A 21045-nucleotide genomic window follows, 5' to 3' on the forward strand; every position below is an offset into this window, starting at 1 on the left:
GAGAGCCTGAACTTCCACCCTATGCAGCAGTAATGATGTGCTCCTCTTCAACTATGGTGTCTCGAGAGACTGGGCTTCCATGCTCAACTTGTATAATTGATGTTTTGCCTCTTGTTTCAACAGTGTAATTGGAGAAGTCTGTTCAAGCAAAATGCAAATAATATCAAAAGTCTTGACACACAGTGTCTCAACTATTCAGGGTACAAATGGAAATCATTCATCATATATAGAACCAATGATACTGCAGCTTATATAAGAAATATCAGTCAACAAAAGACAAAATATATTAAAGCAGTTCACTTCCATGAGTAATCATGGACAGGTTACAGCATGAAAAAAAAACAGAGTCTATTAATAAATAAAGAGTTCTGTCAAAGAAGTAAAGATATTGAAAAAGCCAAATAAGATTTTAAAAACTTAAACATAACTTGTTTTTATTTGCCCCACAGAGGGAGCATAAATCCTCATTGGTTCCATTATAACATGGGATGATACTATACCCTCAGAGGGTATTTTATCCACGCAATGAAGTGCTGAGTCTAGAAGTAAATCTGTTTACTTTTTGGCATCTGATCCTTGATGAAGATGAAAGAATATTTCAATTAAAGAAGGATAGTCTTTTTGACAAATAGCAGGATCAGGTGGTTTTTCTTAAGCAAAAACAGGAGTATATACCTAAATCTTAAATCTTATGCATAAGTTATGCATAACATATAAAAGTGTAACATTTAAGTTATAAAACTCATAGAAGGAAATCTAAGAGAAAAATCTTCAGAACCTAGAATTTGATGAATAAAGAATTTTTAGACCTGATACGAATCCAAGATCCATAAATTAGATTACATTAAAATTAACAACTTTCGCAAAGCAAAAGATCCTACTTAGAAAGTGAGACCACGTGGCTGATGCCCAGTATCTGATAAAAGTTGAGTTAAATAAAGAGCTCTCAAACTCCAGCCATAAAAGATAACAATTCAACTGGGAGTGGGCAAGGCATGAACAGACAGTTGGCCCAAAAGTATACCTGGGTGGCGAATAGGTACACAAGTTGTTCAGCATCACTACCCTTTCAGGAGTTCAGGTTAGGATCACAAAAGACAGCACAATGAAAGTAATCACAACCCCAAGAGTTGACATCAGTGCAGACAGTGGGGCTCAGGCTTTGCTCGTGTGATTTTGGAATGCAACAATGTAGCATTCCAGAAAATTCCTTGATAATTTCTGAAAAACTGTACCTACCACTTATACTACAATCCAGTTGTCACACTTTTAGATATTAATCCCAGGAAAATAAAGTGTTTACCAGAAGCAAGGGGATAAGAAGTCTTTGATTCCCCAGAACTGATGCCGCACATGACACCCCATTCAGCTCCCCAGAGGCAGGCTGGCTTAGAGCTCCCCATGGGAGCCATGTTGGTGTGCATCTTGAGGTGATCATCTTGCCTTGGTCTTCCAAATATGAGCCACCTCTCCCAGCATGAAATTAAGAAAAATATGTTGTTATTACTCTTTGAGGTTCATTTGCTATTAGCTTTTCATGTCTACATTCAAACAGACCAGGAGAAGCATCCAAACAAAGCTCCCAGACTACCAGAGACTGCTTCATTAAGTAGCTATGTTTTATTGCCGTTGCTTTATTCAACCTCCTTTTTTTTTTACTCATTTTTATTGAGCTCTACATTTTTCTCTGCTCTCTTCCCTGATTCTCCCCTCCCCTTCAGCCCTCTCCCAAGATCCCCATGATCCCAGTTTACTCAGGAAATCTTGTCTTGTTCTACTCCCTGTGTAGATTAGATCTGTGTAGATTAGACTGTCTTAGAGTCCTCATTGCTGCCACTTCTCCTTTTAAGAACTGTCCTCAGGTGAAATTCTACTTCTTTTCAGTTGCTTTCATGTCAATATCTTCTACCCGATAGTTCAACTTTAAATTTATTGTATATATTAAAATGTTAATTCAGGTGGATTTCTGAGAATATAATTTAGGAATCAATTATAGAATTTTATTGCCCATACATTTTATTTACTTAAATATATTAAATGACATGTAAATTTGTTTGACATTGTCATTGTGTAGTAACCAATTTTTTTCTGAAACCTTCAAATTTAGGATATTTCTCATTATAAGAATACCAAGAAAATGGCTTTTCAAAAGAAGAGTGGAAGCACACAGAAGAGTTTGCATGCAGTGGTCCCTGCCAGAGGTAAGAGTATAATAAAAAAGTAACAGTGTCTTTATCAATGTAATCTGATTTTGCAAATTATGAACAATATTATCTTTATTTAGTTAACAGAGAAAAGTGCAAAAATATCCCTGCCCAAAAATCCAGTAGCAACACTATTTTATTACGAGAACGGATTATCTCCTTGCAGCAACAGAACAGTTTGCTTCATAATGCCAGGAAAGCAGCAGAGTCATCTGCTAAGGAATATAAAGAAGCCAACGAGAAACTCCTCCACCAACAGCAGGTATCTGAGCAGCGATTTCAGACCAGCAGACAGACAATAAAGGTAAAGAGAATGTTGAGACTGAGTTATAATAAATATGCAGATTATATTGATATTTTATTTTACATCTGGTTTTAGTTCCCATATCTGTTAGACATACGTGCAAGTTTAAAAAAAATCCGAGGTGTTAATGTAGATCCTATCACCTTAAATTGTCACATGATCCCTCATGGAGTCACAGAACTGCAAATTATGATCAATTTGGTGGCAGTAAAAGATTGATGTGAGCTCTGCTCATGTTGATTTAGAGAGCAGTATCCTCTGGTGTTTCATCCCCTCTGACCCTTCCACTCTTTCTGCCTCCTCTTCAGGGGGTTTCCTGAGCTCTGAGTGGAGGGATTTGATGGAGACATCCCATTTAGAGTTGAGTGTTCCAAGGTCTCTCATTCTATCTCCATAGGATTCTCTCTCTCTCTCTCTCTCTCTCTCTCTCTCTCTCTCTCTCTCTCTCTGTGTGTGTGTGTGTGTGTGTGTGTGTGTGTGTGTGTGCGCGCGCGCACGCGTGCACATGTGTATGTGCCTTTATTTGGTGACTGTTGTTTTCTTTCTTAGTGGGTGGTTATATTTTGTTTTCTTAGGTCTGGGCATTTTGTTATACTGGGTTTTGTTTGTTTCTTTTTTAAGAAAGAACTTCAAGTTAGATGAGTAGGGAGGGGGAGATGATGTGGAAAGACAGGGATAGGAAGAATATGATTAAAACATTTATTTTAAAATTGTTTTAAATAATAAAAAATACTATAAAAGGCCCAAACAACCTACTTCTAAAGCCAATCCTTATTTTAATAAAAATATACAACAATTAGCAAAAGCTAAAAATAGAAGATGTAAGCTCTCTACTGCTCCAGTGCCTGGCCTGTCTGCTGCCATGTTCCACGCCATGATGTAATGGACTCTTAACCTCTGGAACAATGAGCCCCAAATTAAACATCTTCTTTTATAAGTTACGTGGTCATGACATTTTGTCACAGCAAATCCAAAAATACTACAACAATAATATTTCTTAAAATTTAAGAAGAGATGCTTCTAAGCTAGGACCTGAAAAACAAAATTTTCACCCCAGGCTATTGCTACTAAGAACTCAATTGTAGCTATCTGAATGGCCACAGGATTCATATGCAGCCTGTGAGCATAAGTATTGCAAATGTACATGGCTGCTTTTTTTTAATGAACTTTTTTATCTTCTCCAATTTCTTGAAGAATCCTTGGTTCCCCTACTCCGAGGCAGATAAATTCTGTAACAGCGTATTTAATTCTCAGACTTTTGGGACAGTCTTAAATAATGCAGTTCAATTTTTAGGATTTGAGTTTTTAAATTTGTGACATTCCTTATTCAATTATATTAACTAATTAATATTAAATTTGCTTAATCAAAACTCAAATAAAAGTCTATAGTGAAGTGAGAGATCCTGGAACATGGCCCAGTCTGCAAATGCCTTGGGATTTTAGGTTATTCCAGCATATAGACACCGCATCTCAAAATAGGCTAGCAAACCCTTGAATTATAAAAGTGTCAGATTCTATGAACCTGCATTAAATTTTCACCTATTGTTTTGATATCTTTGTCAGTATTTCATAAATGTATATTTTTTGATAATTGTTTATACACCTTTTGTCTGAAAGGTTGGAATTGGTAAACTACTGGCCATTTTTTTTCTGTCAGGAATTATAGGATTTTAAAAAGCCTCATTGTCTTTGGATAATCTTTGTTAAAGCCTCTAGTAATAAAAATGTGGAAAACAACTCTATGATTGTCATTGCTCACCCCCAAAGTTTCTTTTGCTTTCCATCAGTAGATTGTGTGGTACACAGTTGTTGTAAGCTATTCAGTTTATATATGTCAGATTCTCTAGGGCCATGGCTTTTGTCAGATGAAGCATTTTTTATTTTGAGGCTGATGAAACGCAGTGCTGTTATTGATCTGTGCATGACATAGCCTGTCTCTCTCCTGGCAGAGTGTAGCAACATTTATCCAGGAATTTGTGAAATGTCACTCGGATCATGTTCACAAGGTAAACTGTGCAAAATCCAGGATCTGAGCTCAGAATCCATGTGGAATTGGACGTGACTGTCTTGTTCCTATGTCCGATCTTCTAGATGAACTGAGTGATATTTGTTAACAGAATATCTGGGTCTGATTGTTAGTGACCATTATGATTACTTAGAACACTGTGTGCTAGAAAATCTTTTTTTTTATATTCTGTCCTTCTGACTTTACAGCAGGAAATATACAAAAGAAAATATAGCCTGAATAGCATCAACTTAAAACTTAATTTTTGTTTATGATGAAACTATGAGAGACATTGCAGTTATTTATTTACAGCAATGTTTCTTCTCTGTAGTGATATACTTTCAAATACATTTGTCTCATTACATTACCAATCTTCCTGGAAGGTGACAAATTAGAACATTTTTCGGGTTATGAATTGTGATATTTAGCTGTACTTACTATTTTAGAATTTGTTTTCAGCTTTATTTTGTTGCACAGGCTACATAAGATCCTTTGCATGCAGGCATATAGTGCACTTTGAGTATATCCACCCCATACCCAATACACACCACATTCATAAGCCTTCTCTCTCCCATCCATGCCTCCTGTTTGTCCTCTTTGTTTCATAGGCATTTCACTCCTTCTTTCAATGACTAAACATTGTTTTGTGTGTGTGTGTGTGTGTGTGTGTGTGTGTGTGTATGAATGAATGCTTTTATTTATACTACATTTCATATTACAATAAAATTCTCAATAGGGAATAAAATATGATCCCTATTTCTCATTTAAGATACTAATATGAGAGTTGAATATGTGATCTGGGATTCCCCTCTCTGTATGCTGTGAATATGTTTTATTATCTTTGGTTAATAACGAAGATACTTGGGCCTATGGCAGTGCAGACAGAGTGGGGCAAGGCAGAAATCCAAGCAGAGATAAAAGAGAAAAATAGGTGGAGTCAGAGAGAGGCCATGTAGCTAATGAAGGAGACAGACACCTGCTAAAACCTTACCAGTAACCACAAGCCTCATGGTAAAATACAAAATAATAGAAATAGGTTAATTTAAGATGTAAGAGCTATCTAGAAATATGCTTAAGCTATTGGCCAAACAGTATTATAATTAATATTTTTTCTGTGTGATGGTTTTGGATCTGGGTGGCCAGGAAACACATATGCAGCCTCTGTTTATATCCTTCTGTGGTCATTGATAGAGCTGAAAAACAGATATTTATAGTTATACCATAACTAAGGAGTTATGGTAAAAGATAGATTAGATATAAAACTTTAGACTAACAAGGATAGGATAAATGATAGAGTATTTTCCTTAATTTGTCAAATGTAAATAGACTAAGTATTATAACTATAATTCTTGCTTGAGAACTGTTTTGTTTTATGTAATCTTGCTATGCTAAATTTAAAACCTTTTTAACTAGACAGAAAATGGGAGGTGATATGGGATTCCTGTCTGTATGCTGTGAATATGTTTTATTGACATTGGTTAATAAAGAAACTCTTTTGGCCAGTGGCTTAGCCGAATAGAGAAATGCGGGAATTCCAAGCAAATAGAGGAGAATAGAAGGTGGAGAGAGAGAGAGATGCCATGTAGCCGCTGAAGGAGACAGATGCCCAGGAACCTTACTGGCAAACCACAAGCCTAGTGGTAAATATAAAATAATGTAAATGGGGTTAGTTTAAGATAGAAGAGCTAGCTAGCAATATGCTTAAGTGACTGGCCAAGCAGTGTTGTAATTAATATAATTTCTTGTGATTACTTTGGGTCTGGGTGGCCAAGAAATGAACAAGCACCCTCCATCAATAAATGTGTATAACAGTCGAAGGAAATTATGATATGTATTTATACATATTATTGTTATGGTTGTGCGTATCTTCATATACAAAGTATACGTAAAGTACACGTATATGTAAAGATTATGGAGGGAGCAATCATTTTACTGTCATTCTTTAGTAAAGTTTTTGAAGGAGGTGGCATTTGAATTGAATAATTTTGAAAGTTGTGTGCATGGAGAAAACCATTAAAATAAAAGAAAACTTTAAAATGTCAAAGAGAGAAAGCAGTTTATTGAAAGTATTGAGTAATTCGATAGAGCTGCTTTTGAAATCATGTGAACCAATGTGGACATGAAGCTTGCTATATGGACCAGGCTAGAACTCACAGAGATCCTGCCTCTACCTCTCAAATGCTAGAATAATAGGCATTTAACCTCATGTCCTATTTTATCTGTCTTCTATTAGAATTCCCTTCCCTTTTTTGATATGTGTGTGTAAATGTATGTTTATTTATGTGCCATGTGTATGCATGTATGTAGAAGCCACGAGTCATCTTCAGATATTTTTTTCTTGGGGTACTGCCTGCCTTGGTTTTTGTTGCAGGGAGAGCGGACCCTTTGTTTATCCTGGCCACCCGGCTAGTTTATACCCAAAATAATCACACAGAAATTGTATTAATTAAACACTGCCTGGCCCATTAGTTCTAGCCTCTTATTGGCTAACTCTTGCATCTTGATTTAACCCATTTTTAATAATCTGTATGTCACCATGGGGTCGTGGCTTACTGGGAAAGATTCAGCATATCTGACCTGGCAGCTCCATGGTGGCTCTCTCTCTGCCCTTCTTCCCAGCATTCAGTTCTGTATACTCTGCCTACGTAAGTACTGCCCTATCAAAAGGCCAAGGCAGTTTCTTTATTCAACCAATGAAAGAAACACATAGACAGAAGAACCTCCTACACCAGGTTTTTAAGACACAAATAAAATAACAACATTTTAAAATATTTTAAGGAACCAGGAACATAGCTTAGTGATAGTATTTACCTAGCCTGTCTAAAACCCTGCAATTGACCCTTGGTAGCAAAAACAAACAACAATAAAAACCTATTTAAGCACCATAGCCATATTTATTTTAAGGTTTAATAGAAATTAAATATTATGAGGAATTTGTGATTGTCTAGAGTCATTGACCTTTAGTCACAATAATATGTGTGGACATTAATTTCCTTGGGCAAGCCAACAAAGGCCTTTTGAGTAATTAAACATAATAGAAATCAGTATTCTTGTAATATAATCCTACTTGGACAGAAAACCAATAATGCTTCAATTTTTTCATTTTTTTAAAAAAGAAAACCAGAATTTAATTAGAGGAAAATGAGGAAATAATCAATAGATTTGAGTAGACATTCTAGAGTTTGATCTCCTCTGTGCCCGATAGCTCAGTCAATATAACCTCACCTAAAAATTTTCAGTTGTCCTATACTGAAACAGTGTTAACATCACCCTAGAACAACTTTCACTTTTGTTAAATGATCATACACTGAGTTTAGTCAATGATCGTGTGTGTGTGTGTGTGTGTGTTTGGGGAATCGGTATTTTTGTCCTTGCCCCCAAATAATTTCAAAAACTAAAAAAAAAATGTTGACAAAAAACTAAGAGACAAGTAGAATTAAAAATGGAGGGGCTAACAGTACCCTTGAGTACTTGGTCTAATTAGCTAAGTTTCCACAGTAGATGAAGGAGAAATGACATGAGAACAATGTGCTCAAAAAGACATCACATACCCAGATGGGATTGCCCTCCCCTTTCATTCCTGCTGGAGGAAGGCATTCAATGGAAGCAGGTCTGGCCTGTGGTTAGTCGAAAGGGTTGACACTGATTCTTACACATGGATATTAAGAAATCTCTGGTAGTCATGGTACACTTTTGGTTCCAAGTATGTGTTGTGATAGAGCATCTCTCTTTCCAGTTAACTTGAACATGGCATTTGAAATGACAGCAAAGCAACAAACAAGCTCTTCTTATTTGTTGCCAATTTCATGTTAACTTCCAAATTTTACATGTATCACATTTTCATATCTGTGATTTTTCACATACTTATGGAACCAGAAGTTGAACTGATGCAGTTTAATTTTGATAATAGTTTAAGTTATTCTGACTATTTGGAAATACACAACATTACCAGAAACTTATAACTTTCTATAATATCAAAACCATCAAACCAATTAAGAATAAATGTTGAATGTTTGGGGGGCTACTTTTAAATTTTAAAATGTTAATAAACAAATTTGAAAATTTTGAGATTTTAAAATAGTAGTGTTTTTATTCTGAGAAAGTATATTCAAACATATTTCAAAAAAAAACCCTGTTTGAGTTGTCATTATCTAGTACGTATATTACCAAGTGTAAGAACATTAAATTAATTTTACTCTTCATAAATGTTAGTGAAAGTAGCCTACCTGTTATCCATCTGCAGATACCCATATTTTTATGATAAAATCTAATTTGAACACATCAAGACAGATTTGCATTTCCAGAAGCATAAAGACCACTTTGTTAATTGCACACCATATTTAATATGACCTTATAGCAAAGTAGCGCCTTAGTGCCATGCTTTGTCTTTGATGTGCACAGCAGAGCTAACTTCATCCGTGCTAGACAACTGCACTTCATGAAAAGAGTTTTTTCCTTGATAGGCAATTAACAATAATTAGGAAAATTTGCCTCAGAATGATGTCAACAAGAGATTGTTTAAGAAACTTGAATGTCAGTGACTTCAAAAGAAAGTTCTCTGACACAGGTATGGCATGTGAAACATGAAATGTAATTTAACTTTTCTGCTTATTATTCATGCACAATATTATTTTGTCATTCACACACTGCACTGACAGAGTTTAAGGATGTTAAAATAGTGCTGCTGGAATAAAAAGGGGGTTAATTTACCATTGGCCAATTAGCCAAGGGTACTTAATGGTCTCTAAAGGCTACTGAAGTCTAACTACTAGCAAAAGCATTGGTGAAAAGTCCTCTACATTACCTTCATTTGCTTGACATTTTCTGAAACATACTTTAGGCTTTTAATAAGTGCATCTATTAGAAAAGAGGTTTTGTGAGTGAAGCTGTAACTGAGTAGAATTTTCATTCGATATTTCATTACATAGATAATTACACTTTCTGCCTAAGATACTTTTTTGGTGATATTCTGTTTCTTTTTTGAATCTTGAATGGATTCAAGTATCAAAACAAAAAAGTCATATTTTAAACATAGAACTCTTATTACTAAATTTGAAAGCTATAAATCTAATCTGTTTATCTTTATATGTACTTGTGTAGAAATATGTGTGCTAGTGACCAAAAGCTTAAATGATAGTCTTGATAATTCATATGATCAACCAGTGACTATGCTTGACAGGGAAACTAATCTTGACAGGAAAACACACATAATTTTGTATCCTTCAGTTTTGTTCCCTATGAATGAGGAATATTCTGAGTAAGAAAATATTAATTATATCCACCAGTAAAATGTTATTAAATTTAGAATGCATTTATGAGGCTCTTCCATGTAAAAGTCACCAGATACAATGAAATTTTAATTTCTCTCCATTATCCTACTCCAAGACAGTTCTGATGGCAAAATTTTTGTAATAGTTTTAAATTGCTGCCTCTGTAATTATGAACAAGAATAATCTGAGAGGATATAAATGAATTTTGATTTTTATTCAGCATCAGTGTCCTATGTCATTCCTAATAAGAATTTAAGATTGGACACCCTGGGATCCAGGTGTGGTGGCATATTCCGATAATTCCAACACAGCGAGTCTGAGGCAAGAAGATCAAAGTTTGAGGCCAATCTGACACACAGATAGTCATTTCTCTCTCTCTCTCTCTCTCTCTCTCTCTCTCTCTCTCTCTCTCTCTCTCTCTCTCTCTCTCTGTGTGTGTGTGTGTGTGTGTGTGTGTGTGTGTGTGTCCATCTGTCTGTCTCTCCCTGTGTTTCTGTTTCTCTGTCTGTCTCTGTGTCTCAGCAGAAACCACAGTGTAGCTACAGGAGGGAGCTATACTTTCCTGGCTACTCTGGCTGTTCTCTGACCTTTGTCCCAGTGGGGACAGGAAAGGGCTCTTCTGCCACCAAGCTTTGCTGCCAAGAGCTTCCCAAAGCTCTGTTTGCAACCATAATGTCCTACCACATGTTTTGTTTTGCTGCTCGTTCAGAACTTCCATTTGTGTTTTTTAGGTCCTACCGTCAAAGCAAATCCTTTTACCTTGTAGAAATGATTATTAGATTAAATTTTTACTCTGGTGGCAAAAAATAAATGGCAAACTGAGCAGTGTCTTTGAATGCTCTATGCTGGTTATCATGCACAAAAAAATGATGATCCAGAGTCACTCTTCATTCTAACTGTACCCTGTTCTGTTCTCTGCGCAATGTTGCTTCTACGGCATATGGATACTCAGATGCTTTCTCTCCACATGCAGCACACAGCATCCTGGTCATTGAATAGGTTCATGCTCAGGGTTTCCTTCTTTAAGCTGCAAATCATTCTCTACTGAAGTGGTTCAGACTCCTTTGTAAATGCTTTTCTTCTCTATTTTAGGTCTTCAATATTCTAAAGGACCCAATTTTTGATTTGTCCTGTTTCCTTTTTCTAATGATTCATGCTCGAATGTTAAATATTTACCTGGGTTTCCTTCTGGAGAAAAAAGTTCACTTTCCTCAGGACTGCCTTGCAGTAACTTACCTATGCTCTGGCTGCTAGCTTCTCCAGTGTGAAAGCTCAAGGCAGCATGGTTGTGTGAACAAGTGATGTTGTCCCTAGTATGGGGGACACAGTATATCACAGGGATACAGAGCAACAGCAGCTCCTTCTGCTTCTACTTCTCTAAAACACTCACTATTATTGTTAAGATAATGTCTAACACAGGCTCATGTGTTGAACAACGCCCCTGAATGGTTGGCACTATTTTGTAAACTGGTGCAAACGTAGAAAGGCAAAGTGTAGCTGGAGAAAGTATGTCACTTTGGGCATGCATTTGAGGGTTATACCTGCTTTCTTCCTGGCTACTGATAAGTGAGCTACTCTCTGGCCAACACAATGCTAAGAAAGAGAAATATTCTTTGTGATAATCTGATAAGAGACCCTGGCGAAGCTGTGCCTGTCCCCTGACCCAAGGAAGACAGGAATTATTAAGTAGATATTATTTCTAAGCTGCTAACTCTGTGGTGACTTTTTTTTGCAATAGATATTTCCTTGTATTTATGCAAAGTATAGCTAATAAATTTCAATAGTTTGTTGTTGTTGAGTATTAGTAGGCCTATATTTAGCTTCCTAAAGGCAAAGCTTTTAACTTCTTTATCATTGAAAATACCTATGCCACATAGTATACCAAAAAAAAGGAATGCTTGATTTTGAATTATAAATCCAGACTCTTAATATTATAATGAAGCCCAGAATAATAAAAGTGATTTGTATATGCAGTCCCACCATGAAGGTAGACAGTGGGGGACCAGCTTGCAAGGTTTCATAGGGAAACAAGAACTCTATCAAGAACTGAGCTAGGGGCCATTTCAGTGTGATGTTCTGAAAAGAATCTGGCTCAATTCTGCCCATGTCCTGATGAGAACTTCCATGCGGCTAAGTGTAGATGGATTATTTTTTGGACTGCCAGCTCACAAAAACAACATGGATACTTACTATTAATTATGAATGTTCAGCCCATAACTTAGACTTGTTTCACTAGCTCTTATAACTTTAATTAACCCATTTATATTCATCTATGTTTTGCCTCATGGCTTTTTACATTTCTTCCATCTTGCTCCTCCTGTTTCCTCTCCATGTCCTCTGGTGTCTCTCTCGCACCAAAATTCATTTCCTTTTCTCCCTCTGCCAGAAAGTCTTGCCTAACTTCTTACTGCCTAACTATTGGACATTCAGCGCTTTATTAAACCAATCATAAGGTGCCTTGCAAAGACACATCTTCTCAGTATACAAAAAGATTATTCCACAACAGCTGAGTTCAAAATTGATGGACTCATTCCTTTAGCAGAGGAAATTTCAAAACAACATTCAGAAAATTACATGACTACAACTCAGATCACTTATTCCTATTCACAGTGAGAACGAGCATAAAAATGGCAAGTTTAGTGAAGTGTGTTATAAGGGCAAATTCAAAAATCACAGAAAAGGAGAACATGGACAAAAAAAGCATTTGTATTGCTAGAAACAAAGTTTATTCTTTTCATTGGAACATTAGGAAAGGTATCCAAAGGCGATACCCCCATTTCATACTTTATGAAAATGCAAATTTATTTCTCATGCTACAACCTTAATTGAAGCAGAGATTTCCCCTGGAAGGGTTACCTGCCTAGGGATATGTTTTCTCAGAAAAAAAGCACCCAGAAACTCATGAGACTGTGGGTCAAAGGAGGTAAACTGCATCCTGAGCTGGCAACAAAATTTGGTAGTATGGTCTACGTGTCAGTTTTTGTAGGTATGAAAGATGCAAAATTTAGGATATGTACCACATCCTCTCCACCATGAGCTGTTGCTTTACATTTGATCTTAGCCATTTTGACAGATGTAAGATGAAATTTCAGAATATTTTTGATTTGCATTTTCCTGATAGCTAAGAATGTTGAACATTTCCTAAATGTTTCTCAGCCATTTGAGATTCTTCTGTTGAGTATTCTCTATTTACATCTGCACTCTGTTTTTGTCCATTTCTCATTTGTATATAGGACTACTGATTTTTTAAAAATTAATCTTGTAATATAGTCACTTTACTTAAGGGGTTTTTCAACTGTAGGAGATTCCTAGTAGAGTTTTGGGGGTCACTTATGTATACTATTATATCATCTGCAAATAACGATACTTTGACTTTTTCATTTCCAATTTGTATCCCCTTGATCTTATTTAGTTGTCTTATTGTCTTAGCTAGAACTTCAAGTACTTTCTTGAACGGTTATAGAAAGAGTGGACAGCTTGTCTTGTTTCTAATTTTAGTGGAATTGCTTTGAGTTTCTTTCCATCAAATTTGATGTTGGCAATTAGCATGTTGTATAGTACTTTTATAATGTTTAGGTATGTCCCCTTTTCCCCTCATCTCTCTAAGACGTTTGTCATGGATGGGTATTGGATTTTTATCAAAGCCAAAAAGCAAGGTCAAGTGGTTGCTTCCCTTCCTCTCTGATATAGCAGGTTTTCACCCCACATCTGACTTCCAGGTCTTTGTTCGTAAATAGAACAGTAGAGACTTAGTTTAAACCCATTTATCACAGCTGCAGCCGTGGGCATTGAATGCAAAACCATGGAGCCTCATGATAATGAAAATATCAGTAGATTCATGTGTAGCAGCTAAGTTGATAGAAAAACATCAGGATGCTAATGACCAGTGATTGTTAATTCCTGTTATTTTGGTGCTGGTAGTGGTAGTGTGTGTGTGTGTGTGTGTGTGTGTGTGTGTGTGTGTGTGTTTGTATGTTTCCCTTCTTTGGGTTTTGCTTGTGTGAGATAATCTATTTACCTGTGTTTTCATAGATTTAGTTAACTTTCTGGGTTGGAGTTTTCCTTTTATTACTTTCTGTAGGGCTATTTTTGTGGATAGTTGTTTAAATTTGGCTTTGTCATGAAATATCTTGTTTTCACCATCTGTGGTGTTTGATAGTTTTGTTGGGTATAGCAATCTGGGCTAGCATCAGTGGTCTCTTTGAATCTGCAAGATATCAACCCAGGCCCTTCTGGATTTTAGGGTCTCTGTTCAGAAGTAGAGAATGATACTAGTTGGTCTGCCTTGATATGTTACTTGGCCTTTTCCCCTTGCTGCTTTTAATATTCTTTCTTTGTTTTGTATGTGTAGTGTTTTGATTATTATGTGGTGAGGGGATTTTGTTTTCTGATTCAATCTATTTGGTGTTCTGTAAACTTCTTATTCTTTTATAGGCATCTCCTTATTTAGGTTGGGAAAATTTTCTTTGATGATTTTGTTAAATATATTCTCTGAGTTGTTGAGCTGGGTTTCTTCTTTGTATTCTATTTCTATTGTTTTTATGTTTGGTCTTTTCATAGTATCCAAGATTTTTTGGATGTTTTGTGTTAAGAAGTTTTTAGATTTAACATTTTCTCTGACTGATGAATCTATTTACTCTATTCTGTCTTCAAAGGCTGAGATTCTCTCTTCCTTCTCATGTATTCTGTTGGTGATGCACCTGTAGTTCCTGTTTGCTTAGATTTTCCATTTCCAGGATTCCCTCAGTTTGTGTTTCCTTTATTGCTTCTTTTCTTTTTTTTTCATTTCACACTGGATATAGTTTATTATTAGCCAATCTAGAACTTGTGCGATGCCCTCTGGGAAATTCCTTTATGTTTGTCATCCATAAAACACCTCCTTGTCCTCGAGGTCCAACAAGGGCAGGATTCTGACAGAAAACGGCAAGTTACAATATCCAGTGACAAGTGCCACCAAAAGGGACTCTGATGAAGGAATAATGGAGCCTTGATGAAGCCTAGGAAAGACTACCAAAGTGCCTCTGCTAAGCTAACAAAGAAAGCAGCTCAGCTGGATTCATTGCTTATTGTCCTTTTCAGATCTTGAATAGTTTCCTTTATCTGTTTGTTTGTTTTTTCTTGATTTTCTTTTAAGGATTTATCGATTTCTTCCAATTTTTTGTCTGTCTTTTCCTCAGTTTCTTAAAGGTAATTGTTTATATCCTCTTTTTTTGTTTATATCCTCTAATGACCTCTATCATGTAGCTACAAATATTCTCCATTCCACTGGTCCCCCTGGACCATTGGGTCTGCACACCAACTGCTGCAGATGCTTATGAAATAACCATTCTGAGACTTAGTATTAATTGCATACTCTTTGGTCCATTAGCTCAAGCTTCTTATTAACTAACTCTTACATCTTAAATTAACCCACTTCTATTAATTTATGTTTTACCATGAGGATTATGGTTTGTTACCTCTTGCTTTTTAGGTGGCTGTGTGGCATCTGCCTGACTCAACTTTCTTTTTCCCTGCATTCAGTTTAGTTCTCCCACATAGCTATATTCTGCCTTGCCATAGGCCAAAGCAGCTTCTTTATTAACCAGTGGTGGAGGGGTGCAGTCTGGGGTTATTGTGCAGATTTTAAGGCGTGTTAGTTAGCAGTAGATAGCGTCTTACCTAGGGTTCCTAGTTCCTGCCTAAAGGCGTTTTTAAATTAATGTTCCCTCTTCCCAAATGATTCTAGCTTGTGTCATCTTGACATAAAACTATGCAGAACAATTGACCCCTTGTCAGTTTGACACAAAACAGATGACTATTCAACTGCAATATTTTCTTTTTCTTTTATCCACAAGATGGCATGCTAATATTCATATCACAGTATAGAACATTCTAACATAAACAATTCAACAACTTTTAAAAATTCAAGGACTTAAAAGTTCTGTCTTTTTAAAACATCTAAAGTTGCTTTCAAGTTCAGAGTTTCTCTAAAATATCCAAAGTCTCTCTAAAATAACCAGAGTCTCTCTAAAACTCACAATTCTCTGTAAATTCCAAAACATCTTGAAAACTTCAAAGTCTCTTTACTCTTGTTTTTTTTAAAAAAAAAAATGAATTACATGCATTCTTAGTCCAAGAAGGAAGAATCATGGCAGTCAAATGCAGCGAGCATAGTTCAACAGTGTACCGCTAAAAGTCAAGCTTCAGTCACTCACAAACTTCTAGGCTCAGAAAGGCTTGCCACAGCACATAGACCATGTCTTGAAGGTTCAGGCTGGCTCTGCCCCAGGGCTGCTGCCGTCCTTTTCTCATGTCCAGTGGTGCTGGCATCTCCAGACTGCTGGAGCCCCTGAGCTGTGTGCCACCTTCACCAATAGCCTGTCCCGGGTTCTCTTTAGAGATTCTAACTCTATACCACATGGTGCCAGGCTTCAGATGTGCTCTATGACCTTTTCACACCTTCAAAGCTGGTGTCACCTGGAAGACTCTTACACATTACCAAATATGGCAGCCAGTACAAAGTACAGACTTGGCTGTCTGGACCCTAGCATCTCCGTGCTGATGCTGAGGAAACATTTCCCTGAAGATTCTCCTCATTGATGCTGGTCTCTTATTCATCACAGCTGATCCTTCAGGCCCAGCTGACCAGAACCACTGATTATTAGACTATTGACACATCGTGATTGAGTCTTTCTGGGGCTCTAACTTCCCTCTGAAACTTGGCAAGTTAGGCTTCCATCGTCTTCACCGCTCCAGACATTCTTATCTTCCAAGCTTCAACATAGTGCCAATTGAGCTCTGAGCATTCAATGGCTTTTCCAGCCCAGCTTTTAAATACTACCACTGTCCTCCCAAAAACATGTGATCAAGACCATTGTGGTAGTTCCCAATACCTGATACCAATCATCTCTTAGAGCTTCTATTACTGTTATAAAACGCCATGACAAAAATCATCTTGTGGAAGAAGTGAGTTCTTTAAACTTATAGCTTGTAATTCATCATCTAGGGAAATCAGGGTAGGAGGCAGGAACCTAGAGGCAGGAGCTGAAATGGAGGCCTTGGGAGAGTGCTGTATACTGTTTTCTCACAGGCCAATATTGTAGGGGTATTTCCTTAATTGAAGTGTCCTCTTCCCAAATGACTCTGGATTGTTTTAAGTTGACATAACACTAGCCCTGCACGCCAACCACAGTTAACTATAACCTTGAGCTGTGATTCAAAATAAACTCTTCTCTAAGTTGCTTTGTTGGGTCTTTTATACTAGCAACATGTCAGTATCTAATTCACCTCCCGTAGGTCCTTTCCTAATAGCTGTATGCATAGTTCTCCGGCAACATGGGAATTCACTTCATGTCAACAGGAGAATCGCCTTCTCAAAGAGAGTCCATAGCCTTTTTTTAGAGCCTCACCTGATTAGAATAATATCAGTCAGGACATTCCTAACTGCGGGTTATTTGAAGAAGAGCTCTAATTACATTCACAGAATTTCTTCATAATTAATGTAACAATGCAAGCCATTACAGTGTTAGCTCATTTTATAAACAAGGCTGGACACTGTGAGGAGCAGAGTGTTAGGACCTGCTTCCTTATCTGAGAATTGTGCCTGCCACCTATTCATTACTTAAGAATGGTTCACACACACACACACACACACACACACTTTCCTACAGTTGCTTAAAAAGTTTTCTTTCCCCTTTTTGGAGAATTTTTCAGTGTTTCATATTTTTAATTTAAATATAAAAATTTGATACAAAATTATGTGAGTATAGGGTATCATATGGGATCTTGATTAAATTGTCTTAAATATATGTAGCTCAATCATTTCTCATTTCTTTATAGTATAAATATTGAAAATCCCTGCTCTAGTCTTTTGAAATAATCAGTGAATTATCATGTTATAACCACCTACTGTACATACCCGATCTTCTTACTTTTATCCAGCTAAACTTTAGTACCCATTGTTGAACCTCTGCTCATCTCTTCCTTTCCCCCTTTCCTCAGCCTCGGTAACCACCATTCTGCTTCCACCTTCTGTGAGTTCAGCTTCATTGTAGATACCACCTGTGAATGAAATCATGGAATACTCACACTCCGTGCCTGTGCTTTACCATTTTCCTGGGGAGACAGATTTCTGTTCACCCCAGGCTGGGTAGCTAGGACAGACCAAAGAGCATATAAACCAGGGGGTTAATATGGTCACATATAGGAACATGGGTGAGGAGCTCCCTGCAGTAGCATGGACAACGTATCAGTGGCTACATCACTGAAGAAAATATTTCCTTCTCTCCCTTAACTCTCTGTATAAGCTCAAGAAGAAGGCATGACCCTGTGAGAACCTGTTTCCATTAACAGTTAACTGTCATTAATTTCTCAGGGAAGGATAGGGCTTATTGAGTCCCTCTCCTTTCTGTGATGGAAGGTTAGGATTCAGTTGTATGGCAGCCCATTGGGCAATAATTATAGTTAGTTAAACTTCCCAGGTCACAAAACATAATTAATTAATTAATGTAAATACCTGAAAGCAGATAGGACACTAGTTGGGAAGAGAAAGGGATTTGGTGGGAGGGGGACAAGATACATTATATACCTCTATCAAAACCTCCCAATAAGACCCATTCTTATCTATATTTAATATACTAGGATTCACAGATGAGGAAAATGCATTTTGCTGTGGGATCTAGGAGAATAGAAACATTGATTTGCTTAATAAAAAGATAAATAAATAGCAACAAAATTTTTGTTAAAAAAAAATCACAAGTTGTCCTTAAAGGCACCAGGTAGCTAAGCTAAGTACTATGTGTTGAGCTTCAGATGGGGAAGCTATTGGCTGAAGGAGCTCTCACAATGGTGGCAGGCAGACCTGGGGTGTAGTAGGCAAGACTGACTTCAGGTGACATCACTGGAACACAAACTGAAGCTAAATCTTCTATTCTTAACAAACAGCTGAACTTTATTCTGTTAGCATGAAGTACCCTGGTAGGAACTTCAGAGGAGGTAAAAACGTAGTGTGGGTTTAGGAAGTAGGGGAAAAGTGGCATGAAGGTAGGATAAGGTTGGGGGTGGGGAAACAGGGAGAAGGGTTCTAGCTGTAGTCTTAGTGGAATATAAAAGTTTGCATTGAGTGAGTGACAGAAGAATGAAAATAAATATTTCATAATATAGAGAACTGGACATTGAATGGACATAGAGAATTAGTGAGAGGAACTAGGATTCAAGCATGGATTATACCAAGAAAAGTCCCAGTTTTTTAAAAAAATGGAGTTCAAGTTTAAATTTAATTATTAAGGGCAATTCATAAATAAACATGTCCTAAAATATCTATAGAACCATGTAAAAAGATCATATGCTAAAATATGGCCAAATAGTTTTTAAGCTATTAAAACATATTGCCAATATTCTTTTGTCAAATCTTTGAAGGTCTGGGTGTGAATTTATTGTATTAAATGTTCATATTTACAGCGTGTGCTGATATATACGAAGACATACTTAAACATGAATGTATTGGGAGAGTTTCTGTAAGTTGTGCTTACATATAGTTTTCAATATAGCATATCACATGTTTATATTACCATACAATTTAACTTCTTGGCAACATCATTTGCTACTCCTAATTGGAATTCATAACAAGGAAGGATCTTTTCCTCAGAGGGAGCTCAGAATCATTTTGTGTAATTGTTCCTTGTGTAAGACTGCTTATTTTATAAGGTTTTTTTGGGGGGGGGCATGGTGCAGCTACTCACAGAGTGCTCCGAGCTGTTCTGCTTGTACAATTTGATGCTGTTCTGCTGACTAGACTGACAAAGGAAAAGGACAAACATTAAGGTGGTATTTCTTCACTCCTTCTTAGAAACAGTCCCAATGCCTGATTTAACAACAATATACTTTTAAATGTCAGATGTAGGAAGTTCAGCGTGATTTTATCTCAACATTACAGTTAAGATGATCAATAATCAACCAAGTAGATAAAACTGAGTGAGTTTGTTTGCATGCTATTTATTTTAACTACAGCCCTAACAAGCCTCATCTGCTAATTGGACTTTGCATTTCTGTTGCTAAATGAGAAGTGTTTTGGCTGCTACAGAGGGCAGTAAGATCTACCCAGTGGAATACACACTAACATCTGTTCTCCTGTCCTGCTCCAGCTTGACTCCTAACAAGTACAGCCGCCCAGAAGTCAGAGCTGGCAAATCTGTGTTGAGCACTTCTGGCTCGCTCGTGTGTGTGAGACAAAAGCAATGGGCACCATGAGAAAGACCAACCTGTACAATTTATACTTACAATCATAGATTAGCTCTAATCACCTTCATATCTTTCTCTTTTAAAGAAGCTTACTCTTGATTTGGCTGGACTTCGAAAAGAAAAAGAAGATTTGCTAAAGAAATTGGAGTCTTCATCTGACATCACAAGCTTGGCTGAAGAAGTTTCTAGAGTAATAGCCCCACAGATACGTGTTACCACACTGGGTCCTTCAAGGAGCATGGATTTGGAAATGAAGCAATTGCAGTGTAAACTAAAGGTGATTATACAGTATGTTAGGTACAAAAACATCTCGTGAATCACTGAATCCTTAAAGGTTTATTTAATTGATTCTAATTTAGTTCAGTAAAGGTCACCATGATAAAATATTTCAAAAGCATGAATATTGCATCTGACTTAGTCATTCAAGGATTCTCTTTCTGTTGCTACTTGATTTTCTCCTTTTCGTAGACTAATAAGCACCGTGGCATACCGTAGGAGCTCATGGAAAGCAGCCACGATCTACTCTAATCTTCAACTCCTGGCTGCTCACTGTAGTGCCATTTCAAATGTATGTTAATAAACAAAGCCTGCCTGACGATCTGGGAGTAAAGCTGTCCCACTGGTCAGCCTTACAGACCAGGTTGTGGTAACACGCACCTTAATGCCAGTAGCCACAATGACACACACCTTTAATCCCGGTGGCCACCCTAGTTGCCATAGAAATCTGGTAAATGCCTTTAATCCCAGTGGTGCACGCCTTTGGTCCCAGCCCTAGAGAGGACTATAAAACAGGGGAAGACAGCTCTCAGACACAGTCTCGGTATGAGGTCGAGGTAAGAGCCAGTGGCTGGCTGTTTTGTTTTTCAGAACTTCAGGTTGAACCCCAATTTCTGACCCTGAGTTTTTAATCGTGCTTCAGCTCACCACATCTTGGTCCAGATGAACGGAATCCTTTCAAACATATTGTAGCAAGAAAATAAGAATTGTTTTCCTCTATGTTTGCTACTAATTTAATTATTTAGTTGTTGGTTGGAGATCAGAATG

General features: G+C 37.0%; 1 protein-coding gene across 4 annotated transcripts in view; it reads left to right on the forward strand.

Annotated features, from left to right (window-relative positions):
* Window positions 1-21045, forward strand: part of Cntln (centlein) — a 248432-nt gene that overhangs the window by 191129 nt on the left and 36258 nt on the right. For all 4 annotated transcript variants that reach the window (XM_075945720.1, XM_075945719.1, XM_075945716.1 and 1 more), the window contains 3 exons: window positions 2108-2201; window positions 2285-2508; window positions 20087-20278. In XM_075945720.1, the coding sequence (XP_075801835.1) occupies window positions 2108-2201; window positions 2285-2508; window positions 20087-20278 (510 nt within the window). The remainder of the gene's footprint in view (window positions 1-2107; window positions 2202-2284; window positions 2509-20086; window positions 20279-21045) is intronic.

This window comes from Microtus pennsylvanicus, chromosome 13, assembly GCF_037038515.1.
Source record: "Microtus pennsylvanicus isolate mMicPen1 chromosome 13, mMicPen1.hap1, whole genome shotgun sequence".
Lineage (NCBI taxonomy): Eukaryota > Metazoa > Chordata > Mammalia > Rodentia > Cricetidae > Microtus > Microtus pennsylvanicus.